At 41.3% G+C, this 25,981-nt stretch overlaps 1 protein-coding gene across 1 annotated transcript in view; it reads left to right on the top strand.

Moving 5' to 3' along the window:
- The first annotated feature begins 11,908 nt into the window (after window positions 1-11,908).
- The window catches only part of ELOVL4 (ELOVL fatty acid elongase 4), a 32,526-nt gene continuing 18,453 nt past the window's right edge, over window positions 11,909-25,981 (top strand). The window contains exon 1 of the mRNA XM_079330130.1: window positions 11,909-12,290. Coding sequence (XP_079186256.1) covers window positions 12,191-12,290 — 100 coding nt within the window. The 5' untranslated portion in view covers window positions 11,909-12,190. The remainder of the gene's footprint in view (window positions 12,291-25,981) is intronic.

The following is a 25,981-nucleotide window of genomic DNA, read 5'->3' as shown; positions in this document are numbered from 1 at the left end:
CCTCTGGACCTGCTCCTGTGCTGAGGTCCCAGGGCTAGAGGGTCTCATCAGAGCAGAGTAGAGAGACAGAATCACCTCCCTTGACTCTCCTGTCGCACTTTTTTTGATACAGCCAAGGATACAGTTGATTTTTGAGCTGCAAGTGCACATTTCCAGCTCATGTCCAGCCTCTCAGCCACCAGTACCCCTAGTCCTTCCTGTAAGGGCTATCAAATTGTTTTTTTTGCTGAAAGACCGCATTCTGCAGAATCAAAATAAGTGAATCATACAGACACACAAATATGTCAAGTATGTGGAACAGGTATTTGACCCTTGCCCTGTTGCTCTGTCCTCAGACTGGCTGTATCTGTACCAAGTTTAGTGAATGACTGGTGTGAACTCATCAGGAATTGCCTTGTGCACACCACACCTCAACCTATTTACTTTGAATAGGCCGGAAGCAAGGACCATATTACACTGTTTGTATTGATTTGGGAACCACACCTTATGATTACCTTATCTTTGGGCTATGATTGTGAGGCATCCTCTTGCATTTACATTTATGCCACTGGTTTTCTGTGTAACTGGGGACAACTTATTTAAACATGCTATGGCTCCATTTCTTCATCTCTAAATTGGGAGCTATTCTTTCCTCATGAGATTGTTATGAAGACACATTAATTAATGTTGATAAACAGAGGATATCCTGGTGTAAATAAGATAGATACATGAAAAGTATTCTTATTATTTACATTATGACAGCACATTCTGTTTGTATATACGCAGGGAATATACACACCAGCTCAGAATGGGTGAAGTTTCCCTAATCTATACAAAAGGGTGGGATTAATTTTCTTTAGTCACCTAGCACCACCTAGTCACTGTTCTAGGATTTTATATTATTCATAGAGAGAGAAAACCTCAGGCAATGACTTTTTTTATCTAAGGGTGATAGAAAACATCTTCTGCAAGTCTTTATTTCTCCCCACTGGCTATGGAACCTGAAGCAGCTAGTAAAAAATTTGCAGGTGCACAAAGGAAAGTGAGACTAAACACAGATTTGCCATTTTGACCAAGCAACTGACACTATTTATTCCTTATTCATTAGAATGATAAGGCTAAAATATCGCCTGTATTCTACCCACCATATCCTTTGAAGTCAATTAGACAGCCACATAGCAAAAATTATACAAGTGTGAGCCAGCTTTATTATTGCCCATGTGAGTTCTTATTGCACTGGCAGAACACTGGAGAATCACTTGGAAACCCCAAAAACTCCAAATTCTGCAGGCATGAGCTCAGGTTTCTTTGCTGAATGCATGGCAAGCCTTAGCCCAGAAATTGAATATGTAGCAAGAATCCCTTTAAACTTAACATCAGAGCTGAGCTCATATTTGGAAGAAGGAAAGGAGGGGTAGGAAGAGCTGAAGAAGGTGGACTCACCTCAGGTACCCATTTAAACATCAGTAAGATCAGTGAGTCATTGTTATAGGTCACTATACCTATATAGGAATATTATCTTGACTGCCTCTAGCCATAACATGGACCAGATGCCATTTTCCCTAGCCTTCCCTCCTATGGCCAAAGTATTTTTCATGCAGCCCTGTCAGAGTGCTTTGAAACTGCCAATATCTGACTTTTTGCAAGATATTTTTATCAAAGCTTATTTTGCAAGGCCTTTATGGTAAGGGCTCTGTTCCTGCTCTAGGTGTGATTGCTAGCATAAAGGTTCCAGTTCTAGTAACTATGGCATTTCAGATAAAATATTACTATTTACAATTAATTTAATATTTTCTCAACCTCCTATAATCCATAGTTGTGATACAATGATGTATTTTACTTATTCACAGATGAAATTACATTTATTCTGTTAGATACAGAATATTCACATTTTAAGATACAATGCAAGATATTTTAACATGTTTCATATTGTCATGCAAGTAAATCTCTATACATTTATATGGAATCTGAGCCCATGTGGCAATAAATGTTGCTTTAAGTGTTATATATGGTTTAGTGTTTGATTTTCTAGGTAAAATGGTCTTCCAAAACTTCTGTTATGACCATGTTGGATATTCTGGCTGTATGGTCACTGCTGTGATTTTTATTAATCACAGTACTGCCATTCTTATATGGTAACACATCTGTGGTTATCATTGCACCTGAACATTCACAAATATTCCTTTACAGTATGACTTAATCTGTATCATTCATGAATTTGAGTAAGTTTGGGATTATAAACAGTACCTGATCATAAATCCTGTATGATGCACTGTGTGATAGCATGTACTGAAAGTATAGCTCAGGTCATGTAACATTGTAACCTGTGTCCTTTTGTGTCCTTTTGTAAATATCAGGAAAAAAAAGACAACTAACTACATCTAGGAATAGATTTCATTTTTACTTGTCATACAAAACTTTTCTGTCAATTCTGATAAATTAAATGCAGTACACATGGAAGAGAATACAACCTGCATCCCATTTAGTCACTTCACAAGTCACCAAGTAAAGCTATCCCATTTGAAACACTTGAAGTAATATTATAATTCAATAGATGCAAATATTTAATTATATGGGTAATAAAAAACCCCAAATGGCACAGAAATGGAAAACTCAGAGTCCAAGAATATTAAAATATTAAAATACATGGCCAAATGACTCCCTTAAATATTTAAGTTGATTTTTCCCTAATCTTGAAACATTAATTGATTTAATGTGAATTAGAGAAAATATGTTCAAATATTAAATTGGTTGATATCTCAAATGTGTAACTCATTAACATGACTCAGGTTTAGGACTCAATTAAAAAGGCAGAAATTGGATTTCATTAAAAAAAAAATAAAATATGTAAGCAATTAATGGCCACCAATGGGTACTATGAAATACAGACTTTGTTAGATAGGCCCAGTATTTGGAGATCAGAAGCCTGACCAATAAAGGCATAAAAAGCATATAAGATAAAGCTTCTGTAAGCATCTGAATTATGTGAGTTTAAAAAATTAGAGGTGCAAAACCAAGTCAATTTAATTTCTGTGGATTAACAAGTAGCTAATTGAAAGTAAGGGTAACTGCACATGGACCATAAGCTGTATGGAGTACAATAGTTTCTGATAAACCATTGGCAGATCTGGCATCCACATTTCTACAAAAATACTAAAAACTTGCAAAATCTTTGGTGAAAGATATGACATCTATAATGTGCCTAACACTAACCATCAAAATAACACTAATCTGGTTGCAGTCCAATAAAAAATCAAAAAGTTACTAAATTAAGAAATATGAATTGATTTCCTACCTAGAGAAGGGATTACTGACAACAGACTGATCTATACAGTAGGGCTAAGTATAAAAGATGCAACTGGAAATTCTGAAAAGAACAAATTATGATAAGTAACAATTTATAAGTAATTAATTCAGAAAAAGAGAGAAGTAGAAACTCTTGTAAGCCATAGAGATAGAAGATATGACTTCTTTTTCTGTGCTGCAGAAAGTTACATGGAGGCTATTTGATAGGAAACCATTCTGGGCTTGAAACAGAGCAGAGATGGTGACAGCAACCAAGAAGGATGTTTCATCTGCTTCTTGACAGAATAACCAGCAGGTCTGAGGACCATGTCCTCAGTGTTGCAGCCTCTGAGCAGCTCTGGGCTGGAACTGGGTTATGTGTGCATGGACCTGCATTTGGCAGAAGTTTCTGGTGCATTCCCTTACCCCTGTATCAGCAAAATACAATAGATAGGTTCTCTTACAGCTGAGGACTGCCCTGCACTGCATTTTTCTTTAGGTACCAGTATTGTACTGTGTAAAATTATAAAAAAATATTAAAAGTATCATTTCCCTTCTGTAGTTAAATAAGACACCACATTATTTTCAGCCTGTTGCTCCAGCCTTTTTTTTTATCGTATTAATTCAGCCAGCTAGTGAATTGAACTAATGGATAAACCCACCTGCCCTGCCTGTCTAGTTTAGCTCCAAAGATGCTGTAAGAGCAGAGATAAAAGCTTGCCAAAGTGAAGGGCATCCAATTCTCTGCCCTCATCTTCAAATCCATTCATTACAATGAAGAATGTAATTAGGTTGGTCAAGAACAATTTGCCATTGGTAAATCCCTACTTTTCTCCCAATCATTTTCTTCTCTCTTATGTGCCTGTACATGGCTTACCTGAGGATCTGCTCCTTAACCTTCACAAAGATGAAAGAAAGGCAGGTGGCCTCTATTTCCCCAGCTCTTCCTCCTTGTCATGCTGGAAGATGAGTGTGACATTTGCTTCTGCAGTCATTGGGAACTTCTGATCAGTGTGATTTCTTGAAGAGGTAAGGAATAGCCTTGCAGTGATATCAGTCAGGCTTCCTACTTGGCTCTGTGTTCAAGTTGCTTGAGTAATCCCTAACTTGGTCTTCCTCTAACACTGGTTATATCCCACCAAACATATGGAGAACAAATTTTGCCAGTAAAAACTGAGATGTAAAACCTCCACCTTTCTGACTCCTTCATTACTAGGCTACCTGTTCACTTGGCCTTATTCTTCCCCTTGCTGCTTACTTCATGTACTTCACCAAGTTTTACTCTGGCTAGTCCTTGGTTTTCATAATTCAGTCATTTCAGACTTGGGTATTCCTTCTGTATTTATCCTGAGCAGCCCATGCCTCCTACATCCCATAGGATCCCTTTTTCCTATATAAGCCCTGTCAGGAGTTCCCCATTCAGGTAGTCTGGCCACCTCACACCTGCATCATGTCCTGCAGACAGAAGATGATGCTTCTCATGGTTTGAGACGTTCTCCTGGGCTTCTTTTTCTTTCAAAGGACCAGCTCCTGTGAACTTCCACAACAATAATCTCCCTGAGGTCCTCTTCTTTTAAGTTCTGAGTTGATATCACTTCTTGCCTCTTTTGCTCTCCATCTTCAAATCTTATGGCTTACAAGGTCTAGACCAAACAATCCTCATTCTTTTGTTATTAGAATCAGCTAGGCAGAAATAAAAACAAATTTTATTATTCAACAAGCTTATTAAATTTTTTTTCCATCTTGATATGCATTAATAAATTGATCCTCAGAGCATACTACTGTAAATATTTTATTGTAATCATATAATCCAGCATCCTTGGCCTTTCTCACATTGACCACTTTCCCAATGAAAGGACAAGTAGTATATTTCTCTTGGTGTTTCTGCTGTAAACAGTATAAAACAGGTGTCCATAAAACTCTACTGAATTCAGCAGAGTACTCGTCATTTACACAATATCTGTTGCAAGTATTGATTCATGAACTCTTGAAATAATTCAGACACACAAAAAAAAAGAGCTGTCCTTTTGTGTCCATGAGCCTCTCATTATTTGTGACTTTTTGGCAGATATTACAGTATCTGATTGGCCTTTGTCATTTGTACATACTTTAATATTTCCTCTAACTGATAGATTCTCTTCCAATGTCAGCATCCCAGGTTTTGGGTTTAAGCATCCTGCTCCACTACATAGATAAGACCTAATATTTTGAGACAAGACCTGAGGAAAAAAAAAAGATTTGTGGGTAGATGCAGAGTTCATAAAATGTCCTCACAGATAAAATGTGCTTATTTTGTGCACCTACTCCTATGCAACAATTATCTTTTAAAAAACACGACAGTTTAAGGTGTTGGCTTCCCCTTTGAGAGTCCATTTATCTGCCACGTAGAGCTGTGACTCTTACCTTGGGGACAGGTGACTTCATTCCCACCAGAGCTTTGTAATCCTGGTAAAATCTCCCTGAGTATTAATTGCCTCTTGCGCTAAGAATGGATGGCTCAGAGGCTAACACCAAGCCCAGAGCCACAGCACCCTGTGATGGGCAGTGCAAATCCCAGCAGGAAGCACGGTGTGCCTGCAGAGCAGCCCTCCCTGGGGATTTCCCTGCCTCTCCCCAGGCAGGAGAGAGAAATGCATGGCAGCTTGGGCTAAGTGTGAGCAGGACGTGATAGAAGATGATTTCAAGGCTCTTTACAAAGTAATGACTGTATTATTCATATATTCTATTATCTTTTTCTGCTCTTGCTTTTTCTTTTGAAACACATTATACACACACAAACACACAACTGCTACAAAATTTTCTACTGCGAATCCTGACAACTGAAAGATTTACTGTAGTCACTGCACAAAAACATAAAGCAAAAGCTCTCATATATTTTGTAAGAAATTTGGAATTTTGCTATATAAGCATAGGGAGTGTTATGTTTTATATGTGCCTGTCTTGCCTTCAACTACCTGGTGGATTTTCAAGTTCTTTCCAAGTAGAGTGGCCAAGACATAGCTAGTTTAAGGGACATGCCAAGAATTTCTGCTCCATTCCATTCCAAATGGCTGGAACTGGCATAATTTTTCTCTAGGCTTGGTTTCCCCATACATAAAATGAAATTTATAATGCCAGATTACCTCAGTAGGGCTATGTGGCTAACCTACTGTTTATAAAATGTGTAAGCCTATGGCAAATACTTTCACATGATTTTCTGAGGATAAGACAACACACCTACAATGAGGACTGGCACTCAGGCTATCCATCCAGAGTGTGCAGATCCACAGCATATCCCCCTGGCAGAGTTCAAGGCAGAGCGTGTGCCAGGTCACACCAGTTCAGAGGCCCAGGGGCTGACACAGCCTTTCTGCAACTCCTTTGCCACATTTTCATCCTCCACACACCACACAGATAAAGGGTATGGGCAGCACCATCGTTACCACCCAAACTCACACAGCTGCAGCCAGAGACAGCACAATGGCACCCAGCTTGCATAACCAACGCCCTTCCACCTGACTACATTGCTAAAAGCAGCTTCTGCAGGGGACTGTGCCCTACATTTCAGGCCATTACTAGCGCAGAAGCAAAGGTGCAAGATCATCCTTACAAACAGCCACACGCCTTCAGGAGGCTGACACACCCAGTGAAGTGGGTGCAGCAGCAGTGACACACACCTATGGAAAAGGCTGGATTTGGTAGTTAGCGACTTGCTGCAGATCTGACTATACATGTTGCTGTCATTTCAACACAGTGCCCTCAAAACATCAGCCCATAGTTTAGCATCGTCCTTCTCCAGCATGTACACATATGAAGCCCTCATTGCAAAAGCGCGCTTGCCACACCTCACAAATGATAGATGCTGTGACAGATATCACTGCAGATAAAAATCTTAGCTGTGTAAAAGTATGAGAAACCATGTAAGAAAAGTATCATTAAGGCAGAGCGAGATAGTATATATACAGGTTTTTATCATCCTTGTGTCTGTTGAGCACTCATTTTTTAAAGGAAGCTGAAACGCAGGTAAAGGCAGGTAAAGCTATGAATGTATGTGTACCTGCTGGGTACACAGCACATCTCACACACTGGATATACACATTAGCTTCATGGTTAGTGACATCTCCCACATAGGAACCAATTATAAATTAATCTCTCAGAATGACTCTGGGAAACACTGGACTAATGGCACCTCTTCTGAACCAGTACTAAACAGTTTAAGCTGAATGCAGCCCAGCACTGCAGGCCAACACTTCCAGTCTCTGTCCAGACTGCAGTAAATAGAGTTAGTTCTACAGTTTAGGAAAAAACCTCTAAATATAATGATTCTGAGTCAAACCACAGTTATATTCACTTGACAGTAAAGCCTGATGTGGCCTGGGAGGAAGCTGTTCATCACCTCCCTCATCTTCTTCTTGGCACCAAATTTTTATGCAGAAAGATGAAGAAGAAATATCAATATGTCTAGAGAGCCCTTTGGAAACAAAACTTGCATTTACTTCACTGGGAGTGTTCAATCTGGCCCTTGACCCTTTAAACCAGGATATTAAACATACTTTTATTCTCATATTTCTGTTAGAACCACAGTGAAAATGGCCGATGTTCAAAACATGAAGTTGACACATATGCGAAATCCAATTCAATTCACCTCACTGGTGACTACAGTGAGGTGGAACCTTGTGGGAACTTACATCAAAGGTAAGTTTTGGCCAAAGCCTGCACTGAGCATTAGCATCTCTGGACACTTTCTGATGCATCACTCCAATATATTTGGTTTGGAAAAAAATTCTTTTGATGCAGTTAAATGCATGAAATGACAGATGGTATCTAGCAGATGGTTTAGAAAACAAAAAGCAGGATCTGTTTCAGATTCTATGGAAGACTCTCTGTGGTATGGAATACCTGTTTGCATTTACCCCACCTCAAATTATGGAATTAACAGTATGTTACGCAATAAACAACAAAAAAAATTAATTAGTGCTGAAAGACACATTGTTGCTTTTAATGCTATTATTTTAAAAAATTATGGTTGCATTAAAACAGCTTCTTCTAAACTTGAATGGTCTAAACCTGCTTTAAATCAGCCTCTCTGTTGAAGCAGATAGCAGCTGTACTATTGCATATGAATACACTTGAGCCTGTACTTGTTGATTCAAAGTGCAAATTAGCTTTTTTTTTTTTTTTTTTCTTTGGCTCAGATAGCAGTCTTTATAAGGCATATCAGCTTGGAAGTTTTCATGCAAGGAGCATATCATTTGGACAGGCTGTGAAAGAAAATCCCATACACTACAATTTAATGTGCTAATTTATTTAATCCTTTTCCCTCCTGAAACATTGATGGAATCAAATGAAAAAATATGAGAATTCAGTAATTAAAATAATCAAAACACATTTCTAAAGTTAAAGGTATTTTCAACATTTAAATTTGGTTATGCTCAAGACATATAATACTTTATATGCCTCCTTTACTGATAAGTGGATAGGTTGTTCTTTATCACACCATGTAACATTTAGATCTGTCAAATATGTTGATTCAAGCAATTTTGTGCTTTCCCACCAGGTAAGTTCCTGTTGGTGATTCTTTTTGTAGCAAGGCTGTTTTTGTCTTTTACTGAGCTGCCTGGAGGGCTCACTGTCGGCAACATACAAAGCTCTGACTGCTTTCTTCCTACCACACTTCATAAATATTACCAAATATACCTGCATTACAATTTCCCCTTACAGCAATTTCACTGCTAACCTGAAGCAAAACCTGAGTGGGAATACTTTCAACTAGTGCAGAAGCATCTGCTGATTCATCAATCATTATGCTAGCATACGCTCCACTGAAATTAACAAATAAGTGTGTTTTTACAAGCATGACTAAAAGCACTGATCGTGGGGAACTTGTAACATTTCTATCCTATTTGTTTACTTCATGAAGAAGCAGAAAATGGCTTGAAACAGTTCTGTAAAGAGACATTATTGGGGGTTTTATATAAAAATACCTGGAAGAAATACAAGTGGTTTGTATCTGGAATGGGAACTGGGAGGTGACTTTCCTAGAGCCACCTGTCTCACAACTTCCTGTTACCTTCTGCACCCTTCCCAAAGAACACAATTGCTTGCTGCCAGCACAAGCACCCTGGAGCACTGGGCAAATGGCTGGAGCACATCTGGGAATTCCTGTGTGTGTTCCTCTGGGATGCCACAGATCTCCCTTTCCCTGGCTGAGATTTGCCCATCTGAGATATCCAGGTTTTAGGAACATGTAGGTTACCAAGTAGAAGATGTCAACACTGGCTAACTAATGATATTGAAAAATCATCATTTTCTGACTACCATGCTGGAGATTTCCTTGGAGGATATTTTGATACAATGCTTTTGGATATCTTCCTACTTCTGCTCTCTTTAAGTAGAAGACATGGTCTCAGCATCCTTAAGGCAGCATATCCTGCTGGGTGCAGAAATGTAGAAAACTAACTGGGATGTGTTTGGAAGCCCCAGACACAGACCTAATCTTAAAAGCACATCCATATATTTGTAGGCTAAAAGTTAAACTAATGAAAATTTCAGCACATTTTTTAAAGGCAATCTCAAAGCATGGAAAAAGTTAGTCTGGTTAGACAGTTCATCTTCTCCCTGTTGTCCAAACTCTGCACTCATTTGTGGCTCCTCTCAAGCCTTAATGGCTCTGTAGAATTATCTATGTGCAATCATATTGCTAATATGAAGAATTTAATTGCCATTAAGAAAAATTACCTAATCGGAAATAGCTAAAACAAATTGGATGATACAAACATTTTATAAACAATAATTATTGGTGTCAGTTGTGCAAAAAAGACTTCCACAGAAATAAATAGGCATTCCAATAAAGAAGTAAGTATATGCAGACTATAATATAAATAATTATTAACAGAAATACATATTCATATTGCTGATATGTCTTTTATGTCCTTTTATTTGTTTTTTGGTAGACTGTGGATCTTGACTCCTCGTGTTGGTGGCATTCTCCTAAGAACCCATCTTGCCCAACAGGATAGGGGAGTGCAAACCTTTGTCATGTTAATTCACTCAGTAGAGTTCTGTTTCAAGCTGTGGCCAACGCGAATGGCCACATACCAATTTGAGGATTATGACTCAATCTCCTGGTTTCCTTTTGATTTAAATGATAATGTTACCAAAAGTTCTGAAGCTATGCTTTAGACAATGCTAACCACATATCAAGATACTAAATGTCCAGCAATACACTCCAGCGGTTTCTCCTATTGGAGGCACAGGAAACACACAGCCAACCTACACTGTCTGCCTGCAACCTGAGAAGGAAGTTGGTGTTCACCTTGCCCTGTGCAGTGACAGATCCATTTCAGAGCTCTCACCAGACCTTCTGCCATCACCAGCACCATCAAAATAAGGCGTAATTCAAATCACTGTAATTCATGAAGAATTTTAATTGACTCTTCTCATGTGAGAGAAGTAGCAGCAGTTTGTCCATTCATCCACATGCAATAACCTTGCTTCGCTCCAACTTTCAGCCAGCATTGGGGTAAGCTGGACTTCCCTGTCCATCGAGGCCTCCAGGTGTTGACATAGCTCCTCTTCCTTTTCCCAGCGCAGGTGATCCCTGCTGCCAAACGCCTGCCTTTGGTGCAGGGGCTCTGCTTCCAGTGGGGTAACTAGTGATGGCCAGTGTGCCTCTCCTGCGCATAGGGCTGGGATCGCAGCAGCCAGAGCAGCGCGGGAGCTGAGCCGGGGGTGACTCACCCGGGAGGAGGAGTGCGAGCTGTGCTCACCAAGACCAAGTGACAGCAAGTGACAGAGGTGCTGCTGCACTGGAGGAGGGAGAGGCAGACACCATCTGATCTGCTTGCCTAGGAGGAAAGCTTGCACCTTGGGTGGAGCAGGTCCCCTCCTGCCCCTCGCTCCCGAGGGTGTCATGCAGCCATCTGCACCCTGCAAGATCATGGGATAGACAAGCTGGCAAGGAGGAGATAAGAAGCAAAGGGTGTGAGGAGCAGCTGGGATGGAGGGTTTGCTGGGACCGAAACACAGGGTGCAGAATGGATGCTTCTCCTGCAGCACCCAGCAATACTCCGGGCAGCTGAATCCCTCTGCTCCATGGGGCCACCAGAAAGGCCTTGGTGCAGGAGATAAGGGGAGGTGTGCGAAGGGCGCCTGGAGAAGGCTGGGCGGGGAGGTGCCACCAGGGGTTGGGGCAGGGAGGCAGCGAGGTCCCGTTGCGGTTGCTGGTGTTATCCGTACTGAGAGGAGAAGGGATCTTAGCGGAGGCTCCTGGGAGCAGCAGAAGAACCTCGATAGGCACAGACGGAGGTAACGGCAGCACCGCTCACGCCGGACCCTCGCCGTGTCTGTCAAGGGGTAGCAGGAGAGGAAGGGAGAAGAAAAATCCAAACTGCTACAAAGAGGAAAGAAAGGAAGGAAACAGGAGCTGGCTGAAATACTCATTCCCCCCCGCCACCTTTCCAAAAATAAAATAAATCCTATTTGAACATAAAAAGCCGAACGGAGAGAACAAGCGCCTCCTCGCCGCCCCGAGGGAGGAGGAGCGGGGTCCCCGCACCTGCCGGGGCCGCGGGCGCCTGCGCGGCCGGGCCGAGCGGCGGGAACGCGGGCAGCGCCGGGGGCAGCGGCACGGCGCCACGTGACCCCGCACCGCCCGCACCGCCCGCACCGCGCCGGGCGCTGCGCACCGAGCTCCGAGCGCCGAGCAGCTGCGGAGCGCGGCCCCGCCGCGCCGCCCCCCGCCTCCGCGCCCTCCGCCCTGCCCGCGGGGCACGGGAGCCGGTGACGGGAGCGAGGCGGAGTCTGGAGGGGAGATACGGAGAGATAGAGATTTAAATCACATCCCCGGCTGTAGAAGGGGCAGCAGCAGCAGCAGCCCCGGCGCAGAGGCACGGACGCACGCGCCGAGATAGGTCTGCCGGCTCCGCCGCTGCTGCTGCTGCTCACCATGGGTGCCGCCGCCGCCGAGCCCCCCAGCGCCATGGGCCTGGTGTCCAGCGTGGTGAACGACACCCTCGAGTTCTACCGCTGGACCTGGAGCATCCGAGGTAACGCGCCAGAGCCGCCGCGGCCCCGCCGTGGCCGTGCCCGGCGCCCCCCGCCCGCTGCCCTGATGCGCAGCGGCTCAAAATGGCTCCGTCTCCCGGGAGACGCTCCGGATCCCGGGATGGGGCCGCGGCGGGCCGGACCCCCGCTCCCGCCTGCCCTCCGCGCCCCTCCGGCCGCGCTCGGCCGGGTTTGTTTATCTGCCATAATCCCGGGTAGCGGCTCGGGGTGCGCGGGGCATCGGTCCGCGGCAAGGTGAGCGCGTCCCCGAGCGCCCGCGGGTGGACGGAGCGAAATCCGCTTCCCGGGGCCGTGGTTCCTCCGGTGCTCTGCCGCCGCGGCGTGCCGTGGGCTGCTCATACGGGCATCTGATGTCGGAGGTAAGCGAGGCCCTCCGGTAAATCGTGCCGGAGCTCAGGCGGTCCTTGGCTTCTGCGGCAGGTGGGAGCCCCGCGCCGGCATCGCGTGGAGTTCAGCAAAAGAAATGAGGAGATGGTTGTTTCCGCCAGTGCAGCAGCTTTTCATTTTATATTAAATGCGTTTGGGTCAGTTCTGTTTTCCGTTTTCAATATGCTCCACTCCTGTATTGGCACTCCACGGCTGCAGTGTGGCAGATGCTGAAGGAAGAGTAAAGGTTTTGGAATGTGTACGGAGAAATGTGCAAAAGCAGCTTTCAGTGCTGGGACGGCAGATGAGGTGGTGCCTTGCTGCAGTGGCCGGTAGCTCTGGGAGCGTTATTGCTCAGCGTGAATGGCTCTGTCCCGTGTGCCAAATGAAAGGAGTCGCAGCTTTCACAGTTGCTATTGTGAGTAGCCACGGGCAGCTGACAGAAGGAATCACTTACACCTCTGGATGTTTTCTTCTATTTTTCGTTGTCCACGCAGCGATGAGGTTTAGCTGTTTTGAAACACACAGAGAGAAACTGGAGTGCATGCAACTGGGGATGTATTTCGTGGCAGTGTGATAAGTGGGAAAGTGGGGCCTTCATTACAGACGGGAAGCTCACTGCATCAGCAGTCTTTGCTTTTCCGCCCCCCTCCCTTCTGCCATCTGTCAGATAATAAATTAATCTCATGTTATAGATGGAAGGAGCTCACTTTTTTCACAATTTGCCTTCCCAAAACTTCTGTGTTTTGCAATATTTTAAAAATTGAGCCTGCATGCATAGTTTTCTCTTCTGTTTTTAAAAACTGCCTGACTATGAGAGCAAATAAAAATGCTTGCAGCAGCACTGCATTGTAATCTACCAGTGTTTGCTCTTTTTCTGACTCTTGCAACGTACAATTGTTCACAGCCTGCCAGGTAACGAATGAAAGAGATGCTATTCTAGTCAGTCAATAGCATTTTCAGATGGACATAAAAATAGATGTGGGTACAAAGTTGATAACCTTAAGGATTACTTAAGGATTCTTCGAAAAAAATGCTTCAAGTTCTGATATATGTCCTGAACTTCAAACATGTTATGTCTGTCAATAGACCCTGTCCATTGTAAGCAAAAAATTATGAGAGAGGGGAAAAACAAAAAAAAAAAAAGAAAAGCAAGTAAATATAAAGAATGCAACAATAACTAACTGACAGTGATAATATGCATAGAGCAAACTTTTTTCCTTCCGCTTCTTCAGAGGATATTAAGCAGTAGTAGGATGACATTGTTATTGCCCTCAAAATATGTGTAAGCCTTACTGATTTACTAATGGAAAATTTTAAATTTTTGCTTTAAGTTCAGTAGCATCGCTGTTAAAGTAGGATTCCATCGTAATGAAGTAATCAGTCCTATTTTGTGGAGAGTTTCTTGTTCAGATTTTAGATTGCAGCAGGTTCCTGCAAGGCTATTTTGGGTAGAGCCTAAGTCACATGAAAACCACATTACGGTTCTTATTTATACACAGTAGTATGTGAAAAAAGATTCTCCTGTAGTTTTACAGTCATGTAGGGATGGGTGAAACATGTAATATGTCACATTGTGGTTCCAATGTAGCTCAAGATAAGAAAGTGTTATCCATGCTGTGTGGCTGTTCAGTGAAATAATTTGTAATGCCCTAAGTTAAAATACCTGCTCAGTTTGCCGCTTTTCTGAGTGTTTCTTTGTCTCCAATTTAATTGTCTCCATTTAGACAAAAATAGTTGTCTCAATTTGCCATCTCTGAGTGAACATAGGAAGGATGCTTCCTTCCAGTACCTAAAGGGGGTGTGACAAGAGAGCAGGAGAGGGACTTTTTACCAGGGCATGTGGTGATAGGACAAGGTAATGGTTTCAGACTGAAAGAGAGTAGGTTTAGATTAGATATTAGGGAAAAGTTCTCTCCTGCAAGGGTGATGAGGCACAGGAACAGGCTGCCTAGAGAACTTGTAGATGCCTCATCCCTGGAATTGTTCAAGGTTGGTTTGGATGGGGCTCTGAAATTCTAGTGGAAGGTGTCTCTGGCCATGGCAGGGTAGTTGGAAGTGGGTGATCTTTAAGGTCCCTTTGAACCCAAACCATTCTATGATGTGTTAAAATTGTGAATTCAGCACTGTTACGAATTCATGCAATTCACCTGTGTTAAGAGCTATGACAGTGATGTTGCTCAACAAAAAACACAAATTATGGCATGCAAGACCATTGCCTAATGTTCAATATCATTAAATAAAAAACTATACCACGCAGCAAAGTTGCTCAACAAATGATGCTATGCAATAGCATTACACAATAAATCATACTGAAACACTACTACACAGCAAAATTACACAACAAAATGTGAAGAAATTTTATTCCCACTACTACTCCTACACTTATTCTCTCTGGTTCCCACTTCCATTTTTTGTTGAACACCTGTGTGTCTTTAGCCCTGATCTCTGTATCCAGCAGGATTGTCCTGCTAGCAAGGGCTTTCTCCTGCTGCCTTGTATTCCTGTGATGAGACTTGTGTAGAACTGTGCCAGAACATCCCACTGAGTCTTGTGCTGCTTTTTTGCACGTTAAAGACTTGATCATTTTCCTCCCCTGATTTGTGCTATTTAAAAAGCAACTGACCTTTTCTGAGACCAAAAAAACCCCAAAAGACCAAGTATATTATGAGCCTAAATGGATTTTGAATTGATGTTATAATTTCTTTTGTGATTAAGCATGCTGTCTAAAGCTGATTTGTTTGTGGTTTTGGTTGTTTGAGTCTTGCATTTGGGAATAATAGCAGTGTTCTGTGACTTTTTCCCCATGTATATTATCAACTACATTTTCAGTGTTAGCTCAATGCTTTTGCTTGTTCCTTTGTTGAAAAAACTACTCTTTCCTCTCCTCCCTTGACTACTTTTCAGACCCCTTTAACGAAAGCCCAAAATCCATTGTAACCATATATTCCCCTAGAAAGCTGAAGGATGTAATTTAGGAAGCCATAGACTTCAAGAAGAGATAGAAGGGTCAAGAACATGTTCTTAACAGTGATCAAGAGGAGAAAAAAAAAGGTGGTCGGAGGAACAGTTACTATCAGGAAATATGATCTAGGAATTCCATGCCCTTATTTCTGTAAGGGCATGGGACCAGTTCCATGTAATTGCTAGGGCAGGGCTTCCTTCTTTCTCTCAGCTCGAGTAGCTGGTTGGGGTTGGATTTGCCAGGAAGGATTAAGGGTATGATTAGATGACTGAGCAAGTGACTTAAAGGGAGGTTCCAGGCTGAGTCCAGGGGAACTATTAAGATGAATAACTCAGGACACAATCCAGGAAAGAAGAATGTGGAAATCTCAAAACGTGGGTGAAGAGACCATTGTCATTTGGGGAGGGGGAATAGGAGACTGTGGCATGAAAAGAAGATTTGTGAAATATTGTACAAAAAGATTTTTTTAGAGGAGTAATTTAATTGGAATGTACTGACCCAAGGAATAGAAGGCTTTACTGACTTTGGGTGAGAATGATTGATTGTTCTTGGTGCTCAAGAGTATAAAGGAGGCAGGGCCATCCCAGGCCACGTGGGACTGCTTTGGAACAGCAACTATTTACAGCTGTTGCAGTTAATAAGATTACAGACTTTTTCCATCAGTAGGAAAGGAGAGAGATGCAAACTTTCACTTTAATGTAACATCTTGCTCAGGAGCAACATCAATTGTAGCCTTTATCAGTTGGGTCAGAAGTGTAAGGCAGTGAGGATGGAGAAGGGAAACTTAGAGCTGCTTACCTAAAAAGTGAACCAGTGGAGCAGTTTCCTTGAGAACACAGATTACCATGAACACTTTTGGTAGGAGATCTTGGAACTGATTTAAAATTGCCCAGGAAGTTCAGGTTCTTTTTCAGTGCAGGGAACAGAACCAGCACATAACACATTTCTTCTTCCCTTGTACCTTCCCCCATGCAGAATCCAAATATGACCAAAGGATCCTGAGTGTTTGTGCTTGAGGAAAGTTCACTGGGGTGCTTAGCAGAATGCTCTGAATGCAAGTAGTCCCTTGTAGCTGAGGATTTGTGCCAAAGCTGGAGGCAAGTAGAATCCCAGTGAAAGTGCCTCAGAGGATGATAATGGCGAAAGAGAATGAAAGGTGAGATTAAGGTTCATGAAGTTTATTTCACAGAAACAAAGCAGAACATGTTCCTAAACTTTCAGAGGGCTGGCTGAGCATCCAGTTTGGCAATTTGGCACAATATTTGTCTTGCAGATATAATTTTCTTCTCAAGGCAACAGTTTTTTCAGACTGTGGCCATGACTGGGTAAAACACAAGGATTAGACAGGGAGGAACACACTGGAAATGGGAAAGCTGTCTAACTGGGCTGGCTGTCTTGTGGCAGAAACACAAAGAAAAAACCTGTGGCAGAAGCAGTACTTGGAGAAACTAATTATGGAAGTAAAGAATGTTAATGCCTGGATCATATGAGACTGCTGTCAACTAAACTGAGCAATAGGAGCATCCCAGTTTACTTGATTCATTTGACATTTAATTGCCACTTAGTGAAGGGAGGAGATTTATTAGTGAAGAAAAAAAATAATGCTTGGTGTTGAAGGCAATTTGCTGGGTGTTTGAGGGAAATTCTGCCTCTCATTTCATCATCAGGAAATTTTATCAGATTGTGCAACTCAAAAAACATAATCTGAACTAAACAGATACTAAGCATTTTTTGAAATGGAAACATCATCCAGAAAAATACATTAGTGAAGGGGAAATATCTACTTTGAGATCGTGGGTCACTGAGCTTCAAGACTTTGGTCGTGAGGGAATAGCATCAAGCAAAATGAACTCTATAGATGAGAAGCTGAGTTAGGAGTGGAAGACTTCTCTTTCCTAAAATGAAGGAGAAGAAGTTTTAGGGATGATATGCAAATCTCAGTTCCAGCAAATAAATGAAACAGAAAAAGACCTTCAAAGAGCACCAGCAAGAATATACAAGCTTCTGTTTGAACATTCAGCATATTCCAGAAGGAAAAGGAAGTGTGTAGACAAAATGACAAGAACATAACTGAGTGTTTGAAAACTGTATAGGTAGCATGTCTTAATCTTTGAAGGAAATAAGTTGTTATGAATCCTCTTAGAGGAATCCATGGGAAAAGATCTGGAAACAACTGTATACAGAATTTAACCAGGCTGATTGCATGACATTAAAACCTACTGCAGAAGGCCAAATGACTAGATGTTTAGAATTCAGCATGTGGTAAATTTGCTATTGGGGAGCTCTTAGCAAATCATGTTTTTTCAGCTGAGGTGTCATGAGATGCAAATCAGTATCTGGTCCTGGAACCCAATACTGCAACCAGAGGTGAAGAACTATTGAGCAGTTGACATATCCTTGGCATGAAGCAGGTGTAGTCATCCTGGAGACTCCACTGGTTATGAACTTTTGTTCATAGGTAGCTGTCTCTGCTTGGAGTACCTTGACCAGGAGTGTTGGTGGTTGTCACCCTGCACTGATGCTGTGCTCAGGGTGAAGAGGCAGGTTGCCACAGGGCTGTGGTTATAGATCTGAACAACCAGAAGAGGTTGTATTCAGGGCAGCTATGCTATGCTGTCCTGTCAGGGAAGAGTGTCAAAGGCTGTAGAGGAAGCTTAGGGAACATAGGATGTAGTTCCTTTTAAGGTCTTGTAGATCAGGAGTGATGAGTAGTGGGTGAGGCAAGACTCCACTCTTTCCTCTGCCAGTCTAGACAGGTTTTTGGAGTTACTTGATCCAAATGGATTAGGAGAGCACTTAGATAAAAGGTGAATGAATGAAAATACTCCCAACACTTAATGGAGAGGACTTTGAGAGGAAGAATTTGCTAGGATGCAAGGCTAAGGGAGGAGACCGTTGTGTGTACTGAAGAATTTTTTGAGGTAAGGCAAGTGGAGTTGACAAAAAAGGCCTGAATGGCTTGGAAAACTGGATCTAAATGAGAGTTCATTTATCTAAAAAGAATCAACCATTAAAAGAATGACAACTTTGGCTTTTAAAGGGTGTTGGTATGGGTGGAGTGTTCCTGGAGCACGGAAGCTGTGACAGTGTAATTTTAAGGATGGATCTGATCCATAAGGTAGGACTTCTCTCTGACTAGTAAATATGTGACAAAGCTTCTCTTTCTCAGGCTGTATTTGGAAACCAAGTTGGAGCTACCACTGCACTTCATAAGGAACTCTTTGAGTGGGAATGTCTGACTGTCACCTCATTTAGGAGGATGTAGATGCTGAACACAGTTACTGGATCTTGTTTGGTGACGAGTGGGTACAACTATGCTCAGTGTTGTCAAACTCGAGTGCTAAGTGTATGAACTTCAAAGTCTTGTGGAATTTTAAGGATGTAAATGAAGGCAGCTCTAAAATTCAGGCTTGGCAATACTTAGGTGTTAGCTCTGTTGGGTTTTGAGTACTGCACCCTAGCTTGTAGGCAAAGCAATAAGTAGCTGCAAGGCAAGCCTAGAGATGAAGAGAGTGCAACGTGGTTTGTGTTAACTCCCTTTGTGTGTGCTTGGATCTTAAGATAAGCATGAGCTAGATTACTTTTCTGTCATGGAAGGAGAGGGAGAATAAGCTACCTCAGTTTGGCTTACATTTGATGCAAGATAGTGACATGCCTGTGGGCATCAATTGCTCTTGGTTTTGTTTTGCTTATGTGCCCACAACTCCACTTCTTTCTTTCGGTATTTGAATAATTTCAGTGGTTTGATCTCTAACTCCTGTCCTGGAGTGTTCACGTTCTCTGTGGCATTGTGTCTGCCTGTTCCATGGGTTTCTTCCCTTCCATTGTGTTTGCATGGCAAGGTTTTGGTACTAGTGGGGCTATGCTAGGAGCTTCCCCCATGTTCAGCAGAGCCAATGCCAACCCATTCCAGGATGGGCCCACTGCTGGCCAAGGCTGAGCCAATCAACAGCAGTAGTAAAATCTCTGTGACAACAATCACATCATTAAAAGCAGCATGGCCAGCAGATTGAGGCAGGTGAGTCTGTCCCTCTACTCCACTCTTGTGAGACTCTGCCTTGAGTACAGCTTCCACCTCTGGGGTCCCCAGCACAAGAAGGACAATGACCTATTGGAGCAAATCTAGAGCAGGGCCACCAAGTTGGTTAGACAGATGGAGCACCTCTCCTATGAGGAAAGGCTAGGAGAATTGGAATTGTTCAGCCTGGAAGAGAAGGTTTTGGGGTGACCTAATTGTGTCCTTCCAGTGTCTAAAAGGAGCCTACAAGAAAAATGGAAAGAGATTTTTTACAAGGGTATGTAGTGAAAAGATAGAGGGAATGGCTTCAAATGGAAAGAGTGGAGGTTTAGACTGGAAATTGTAGGAAAAAATTCTTTACTCTGGGGATGGTGAGATGCTGGAACAGGTTGCCCAGAAAAGCTGTGGATGCTCTGTCCCTGGGAATGTTTAAAACCAGATTGCATGGGGCTCTAAACAACCCAGTCTAGTGGGAGATGTCCCTATTCATGACAGAGTTGTTTGAAGTGGATGATCTTTAATGTCCCTTTCCAAGCCAGACCATTCTATGATTCTACAATAATATATTTAAGAAGAGGAAAAGAAAAATGGCACAGAAATAATTGCAGCCAGAGAAGAGGGGAGTGAGAATGTGTGAGACAAACCACTCTGCAGACATGGAGGTCAGGGAAGGAAGGCAAGAGATGTTCCAGATGCTGGAGTAGAGACTCCCCTGCAGCCTTTGGGAAAGACCATGGTGATGTACCTGTGCCCCTGATGCCTGTGGAGGTGCATAGGGCTGCAGAGATCCATCTTCAGCCTGTGGAGGAGCCTCACACCAGAGCAGGTGGATGCCATAAGAAGGCTGTGACCCTATGGGAAGCATGCTCATGGCAGGAAGGATCCCACACTGGATCAGTTTGTGAACTGATCAGTTCAGTTCTGCAACTGATCAGTTGCAGACTATGAGGAGGACTCAGGCTGGAGAATTTCATGGAGGACTGTCTCCTGTGGGAGTGACCCCATGCTGGAGCAGGGGAAAGACTCCTTTTCCTAAGGAAGAAGCAGCGTCAGAAACAGCATGTGAACATCAGAAACAACTGACTGTAATCCTTATTCCCCATCTCTCATTGCCATTGGCAGGGAGAAGGTAGAGAATCAGGAGTAAAGTTAAGTTTGGGAGGGAGGGAGAGTTGGGGAAAAAGGTGCTTTTCAGGTTTGTTCTACTTCTCATTATACAACTCATATTTTGATTGGTAATAAATTCAAGTAATTTCCCCAAGTCACGTCAGTTTTGTCCATGACAGTAAATGGTTTGTGACCTCTCCCTGTCCTTTACTCATGAGCCTTTTTTTCTATTTTCTCTACCTGGTCCAGCTGAGAGGGGAGTGACAGCAGCTTTGGTGGGTACCTGACCTCCAGTAGGGTCAAACCAGTTTCACTCTTGGTTTCAGCATAATCATGAACTCTTGGTTCTGCTTGGTTTCTTTCCCTCATATTTTCCTATTCCTCTTATCTTTTTCTGCAGTATCTAAAGAATGTTCTTCTTCCAGCTCTTGCATATGTTACACTTAGCTCACATGCTTGATTATGGTGTTCTTCTTTTTTCTTTTCTTTTTTTTTTTTTTTTTTTTTTTGGTCTGCTTATAGATATTATTTCCTTGATTCCTTCTCAAGAAAAATTGCTTTTTCCTGGAATATTGCTGGAAGAAGTGAATTTATAACCCATGTCTTTCACTTTTTCTGTTGAGCCAATGAATCTTCCCTCTAATGTGATTTTTATGTCCTTCTATTCTTAGAATATCATTTTAACACCTTATTTTTAAATTATTTGAGGCAGCATAAATAAAATAAGAAAATAGTTAATAGTTAAATTGACTAGCTAGGCTGTAAATAGGAGACTTCATAATCATATTTTCTACAGTTTAATATTTAGTGTTTGCCAGGAACAGATGTGCCCAATAGAAATACTCATATACAGAGTACCTCAAAATGCTTTGATAATTAGATCAGGGTTTTTTTCTGCTCTGTCCAATCTCCATTTCAGTGATCCCTGAAGTTTTTACCAAGACTGAAACTTCAATGCAGAAACCATTAGAGAAGCTGGGGGGCCATGTGTTACCCTGGAAGGTAATGCAAGTGTAGAAGTGGAAAGACTTGGTTGTAGCAGTTGTTTGGACATGGATATTGTGTAGCTTCCAAACTGATGATTTTGCTACTATGTACTTAGTGAATGAAAAATTCAGAGACTGATCATCCTTTTCATCATTTTTGGGTTAAGAACATTTTGTCATTTACTTCATATTTTGAAAATTAGCATTTCAAAATTAGTTTTTTGTTTTTTGGGGTTTTTTTGGTTGGTTTTTTTTTTTGGCATTTGGTTCCTCATCCCTGTTTTGTCATTTTTGTTGATGTTAAAGAGATGTTGAGGAATTAAGTTCTAAATGTTTTAGTATTTTGTTTTTCTTTGGAGGCTTTGACTGATGTATTTGTGTTAAACTAACAGAAGACCTAATGTATCTCACAGCTGTAAATTTATTTCTGCCTCTGAACTTTGAAGAGCTAATGCATTTCAGTAACTCCTTTTGTAGTTTTTAATCAAAACAAAATTCTCATCTCATTCATCCTTCTGTAAAACTGAAGTGATGAGGAGCATCCTTGTGATAATGCAAGCAGGAAAAACAGGTAGTTTATCAGACAGCTTTCTGTGCAGCTTCTTGCAAATTTTCTCCAGCAGCTTTCTGGTATTATTCTTGGGTATATATCATTTGACATTGCTGATTTTCACACATGCTTAAGCACTGCATTTAAAACTTTCTAAATGTTCATCTGCAACCCCAAATAAATGTGTTACAGGAGCAGCAGTGCAAGTTGGTTACATCTGCTATGTAGTTAAGCACCACTGTCCTTCCAGTGTGCTAGCACATTAGCAAGACACATATCAGTGCTGAATTTATTGTCCTGTGTATGTAACACTGGACTCTGCAGTGGATAAGACCTTACAGAATTATTATTGACCTGATGTTAATAATCTTTCATGTTTTTCTATGAACTTACATTTAAACTGAGGAAATCCAGTAACAATTCTGATTATGGAGAAATCATCATATCCTAAGATCATCCCCTTCAGCATTATAAAACTCTGGGTGGGCCAATAGGCTAATCTGTTATTGCAACATTGAATGTGCATAAATCCTGTGTTTTTATTACTACTTATTGATAGCCCAGCAACTATTTTCGTAGTGCCAAACCCCAGTGCTTTTGTGTGAAGCAATGATATGTCCAGTCTGAGATCTGAAAAATAGTTTTGGCAAAAACCACAAAAGTCTGAATAAAAGTTTCAGTAGAAGAAAACTTTGTGAAGTGTTTTGTGCAGTACTTTTATTGCTTTAGAAATACAGAGACATAGACTGGATCATAAAGTCTGCAACAATTTTATAAAATTACATTGTGTAGTAGGGTTGGGGGTTTTGTTTGTTTTCATCTTTGTACTCCATAACTTATAATATTTAAGAAAAAGCATGCAGATATCACTGCACTGGGAATGCATCATGCATTTGTGCAAAGATTTGGCAGCCAGAAGAATGCTTCACGCCTTGAGGGCTTGTATCTTCAAATCTCTTGTAAGCTTCAATGAGGATTATGTTTTTATTATTCCTTGAAGCAGAGCATTTGTACTGTCCCAACAAATCATCATAATCAATGGAGGAGATAAATATAATTTGAGCAAGGTAATCTCTTTGGACTTGAAAATCCTGAGAATTGATGGTAAATTGTCATGTGTCCTGAACTTCATAGTAATTCCATTATTATCCTTCCCTTGAAACATGTGTATCATGTAAGTGTTGTATGTAGGCACAAAGACAATATGGTATTAATGACTGAGTGATGGTCAGAATAACAGGAAGGCCAGTTAAAATACATCTGACCTTTTAACAGCAAATTGGGATTAGGCCTTCCTGTTACTTTAATGGGAGTTTATGAAACACGTTACACAGGTATTCATTAGCTGCAGGATATGTTGCTCTTAGCTGTGTGGCATTTTGATTTTATGTTGCTGGATGCACCTTAAAGAAGACTAAGCAATCAATGACAAAGCCCTGAAATTCAAAACAATGCCACAGCTGGCTATGTGTGGTACCTGTTAGTCTTGCCTTGTAGTCCTTGGTTTTGGGGCAGGCATCTGTCATGTCTGACCACAACTGGATTTTGTACAGCAAATTTAGAATATGTGGGTTTCATTGTTTTGATTTTCAGGATATGTGCTCTCATTATTCATTGTGCTTGAGGCTGAATACTCTTATTCTTGCACCTTAGTTTTATGGCTTGTTAAAATTACAATGCTTTCCCTAAAATCTGGATATCTCTTATTCTTGACCCAAACAAATGATGGATCTAGGTAAGATAATTATAGTGAACTAGTTAAAGTTTATTCCTAATTTCTTTGGCTGTAGGAAACAATGTTATGCAGTGGGTCCAGTTAACATTTTACAGCAGGCTGCCATATGTTCTACTGGACTTGCTGCCTCTGAAATGACATATTCTCTATTAAAATGGAAAATTCTTCTAAGAAAGGTTTCTTAGCTTACATATGTAAATGGAAGCTTCACAGCCTTGCTTTGTAGATGATACTAGATTCTTTCTGAGTTAGGTACAGGCATCTTTGTCCCTGGCAATCCTTAGAAATACCCACAGTGCCAGAAGACTGCAGACATTGCCAAGTATGATAGATAAGAAAGAAGCATAAGCTGGCCATTCTTTTCTATCCCAATCATTTTGCTTCCCTGCAGCAATCTGTCTGCACAATCCCTCCTAAGATACCCTGAATCTTTTGCCTGAAACATGGATGAGGCTATAGGGTTAGCATTTTAGTTCATGCAGTAGCTTCAATCTGCTATTACAGGATTTTTCATTAAAAAACAAAAACACTTTATAAACTGAGATTATTAGCAACAGGACAAAGCAGAAATGGCCTCAAGCTGTACAGGGGGAGGTTCAGGTTGGACATCAGGAAAACTTTCTTCACTGGAAGGGTGGTTAGACATTGGAATTGGCTGTCCCAGGAAGTGGTGGAGTCACCATCCCTGGAGGTGTTCAAGAAATGACTGGACATGGCACTTAGGTGCTGTGGTTTAATTGACATGGAGATGTTCAGTCATAGGATGGACTCGATGAAGGTCTTTTCCAACTTTAATGATTCTGTAATTCCATGAATTCAGCATTAAGAGTGCAATTTGTGTAATGAGTAATGAATAGCAAAGCTGGCAAGTTAATTCAAGCAATGACGACCTAAAAGAAAAATTTATTTGGTGTCATAAGAACAGCTCTATTAAAGTAAAATTAATTAATAGAAATTTTTAAATTCTGTAGATTTTTGATCCTATATACACAATCAAAAATGTGTGACCTCTCAATTTTCACTCTGCAATGCTGCTTCATTATCAATCTTCTGTCTCCAGCTGTGCAGTCCATGTAGTCATGTACTGTTTTAAAGGCTAATTTTATAGCTTTAGCTGTTGTTTTGAGTTGTTAGTCAAAGACTGAGCTTTTTTCTTGGAATTTCTACAAACTGCTAACAGCAAATCTACTTTTAAATTATTCTGATGCATTACTCAATTTAGTTTAAGACCATAGGGTCTAATCAGGTAGATGCTTATTTAAGTTTACTTTCAATGGGTCCAGTCTGCAGTGGTTGTGTAGCCAAAGTGAATCTTGTATTCACTTGTAAATATTTACATGTCTGAACCAGTATTTCTTATAAAAATGCTGTAGAGAAGTATATTGTATATTTATCTATAGCCAGAGAGAAAAAGGGGAGGGAGGGGAGCACTAAAGCACTAAAATCACTGAAGGAATCTAGTGTGAAAGCTTTGTGAACATTTTAAGATGTGTGAAGCTATGTTTCTTACATGTTTTTTAATATGATATGTGCTTTCATTTTGTAATTATTTCAGTTACAGTGGTAGTAGAACTAACAAGATGTGGGGAATTCTTAGATAATTAAAACACTGTGCTTCATGGAACAGTACTCCAATTAGGTAATACTGCTTTGCTTTCCTTATATAGCAGAGATAAAAATTGACTTGTTTAAAGAAATATTTGTTAAACTTGAGGTTGGCTTTGAGAGTACTTTTGCTAAAATAAAGGTGACCTGCAGAGAGCTGTCACAGAACCACTTTTAAATGCTCACCATCCTTTCTGCAGTCTCTTTAGAAATGTAATCGGACAGATGGATGTGCTGGATTGGCACTGTAAGTGTCTTTGCGCTGAGAATAGTATCAATAGCTATTAATAACTTTGAAAGTCTCTCCAGATAAATTAGTGAGTAGTGACCTTATAGCTAA

This window comes from Erithacus rubecula (genome assembly GCF_903797595.1).
Source record: "Erithacus rubecula genome assembly, chromosome: 2".
In the NCBI taxonomy this organism is placed as follows: Eukaryota; Metazoa; Chordata; class Aves; order Passeriformes; family Muscicapidae; genus Erithacus; species Erithacus rubecula.
The sequence above is the reverse complement of the archived record's forward strand: the minus strand, read 5'-3'. Positions and strand labels throughout refer to the sequence as shown.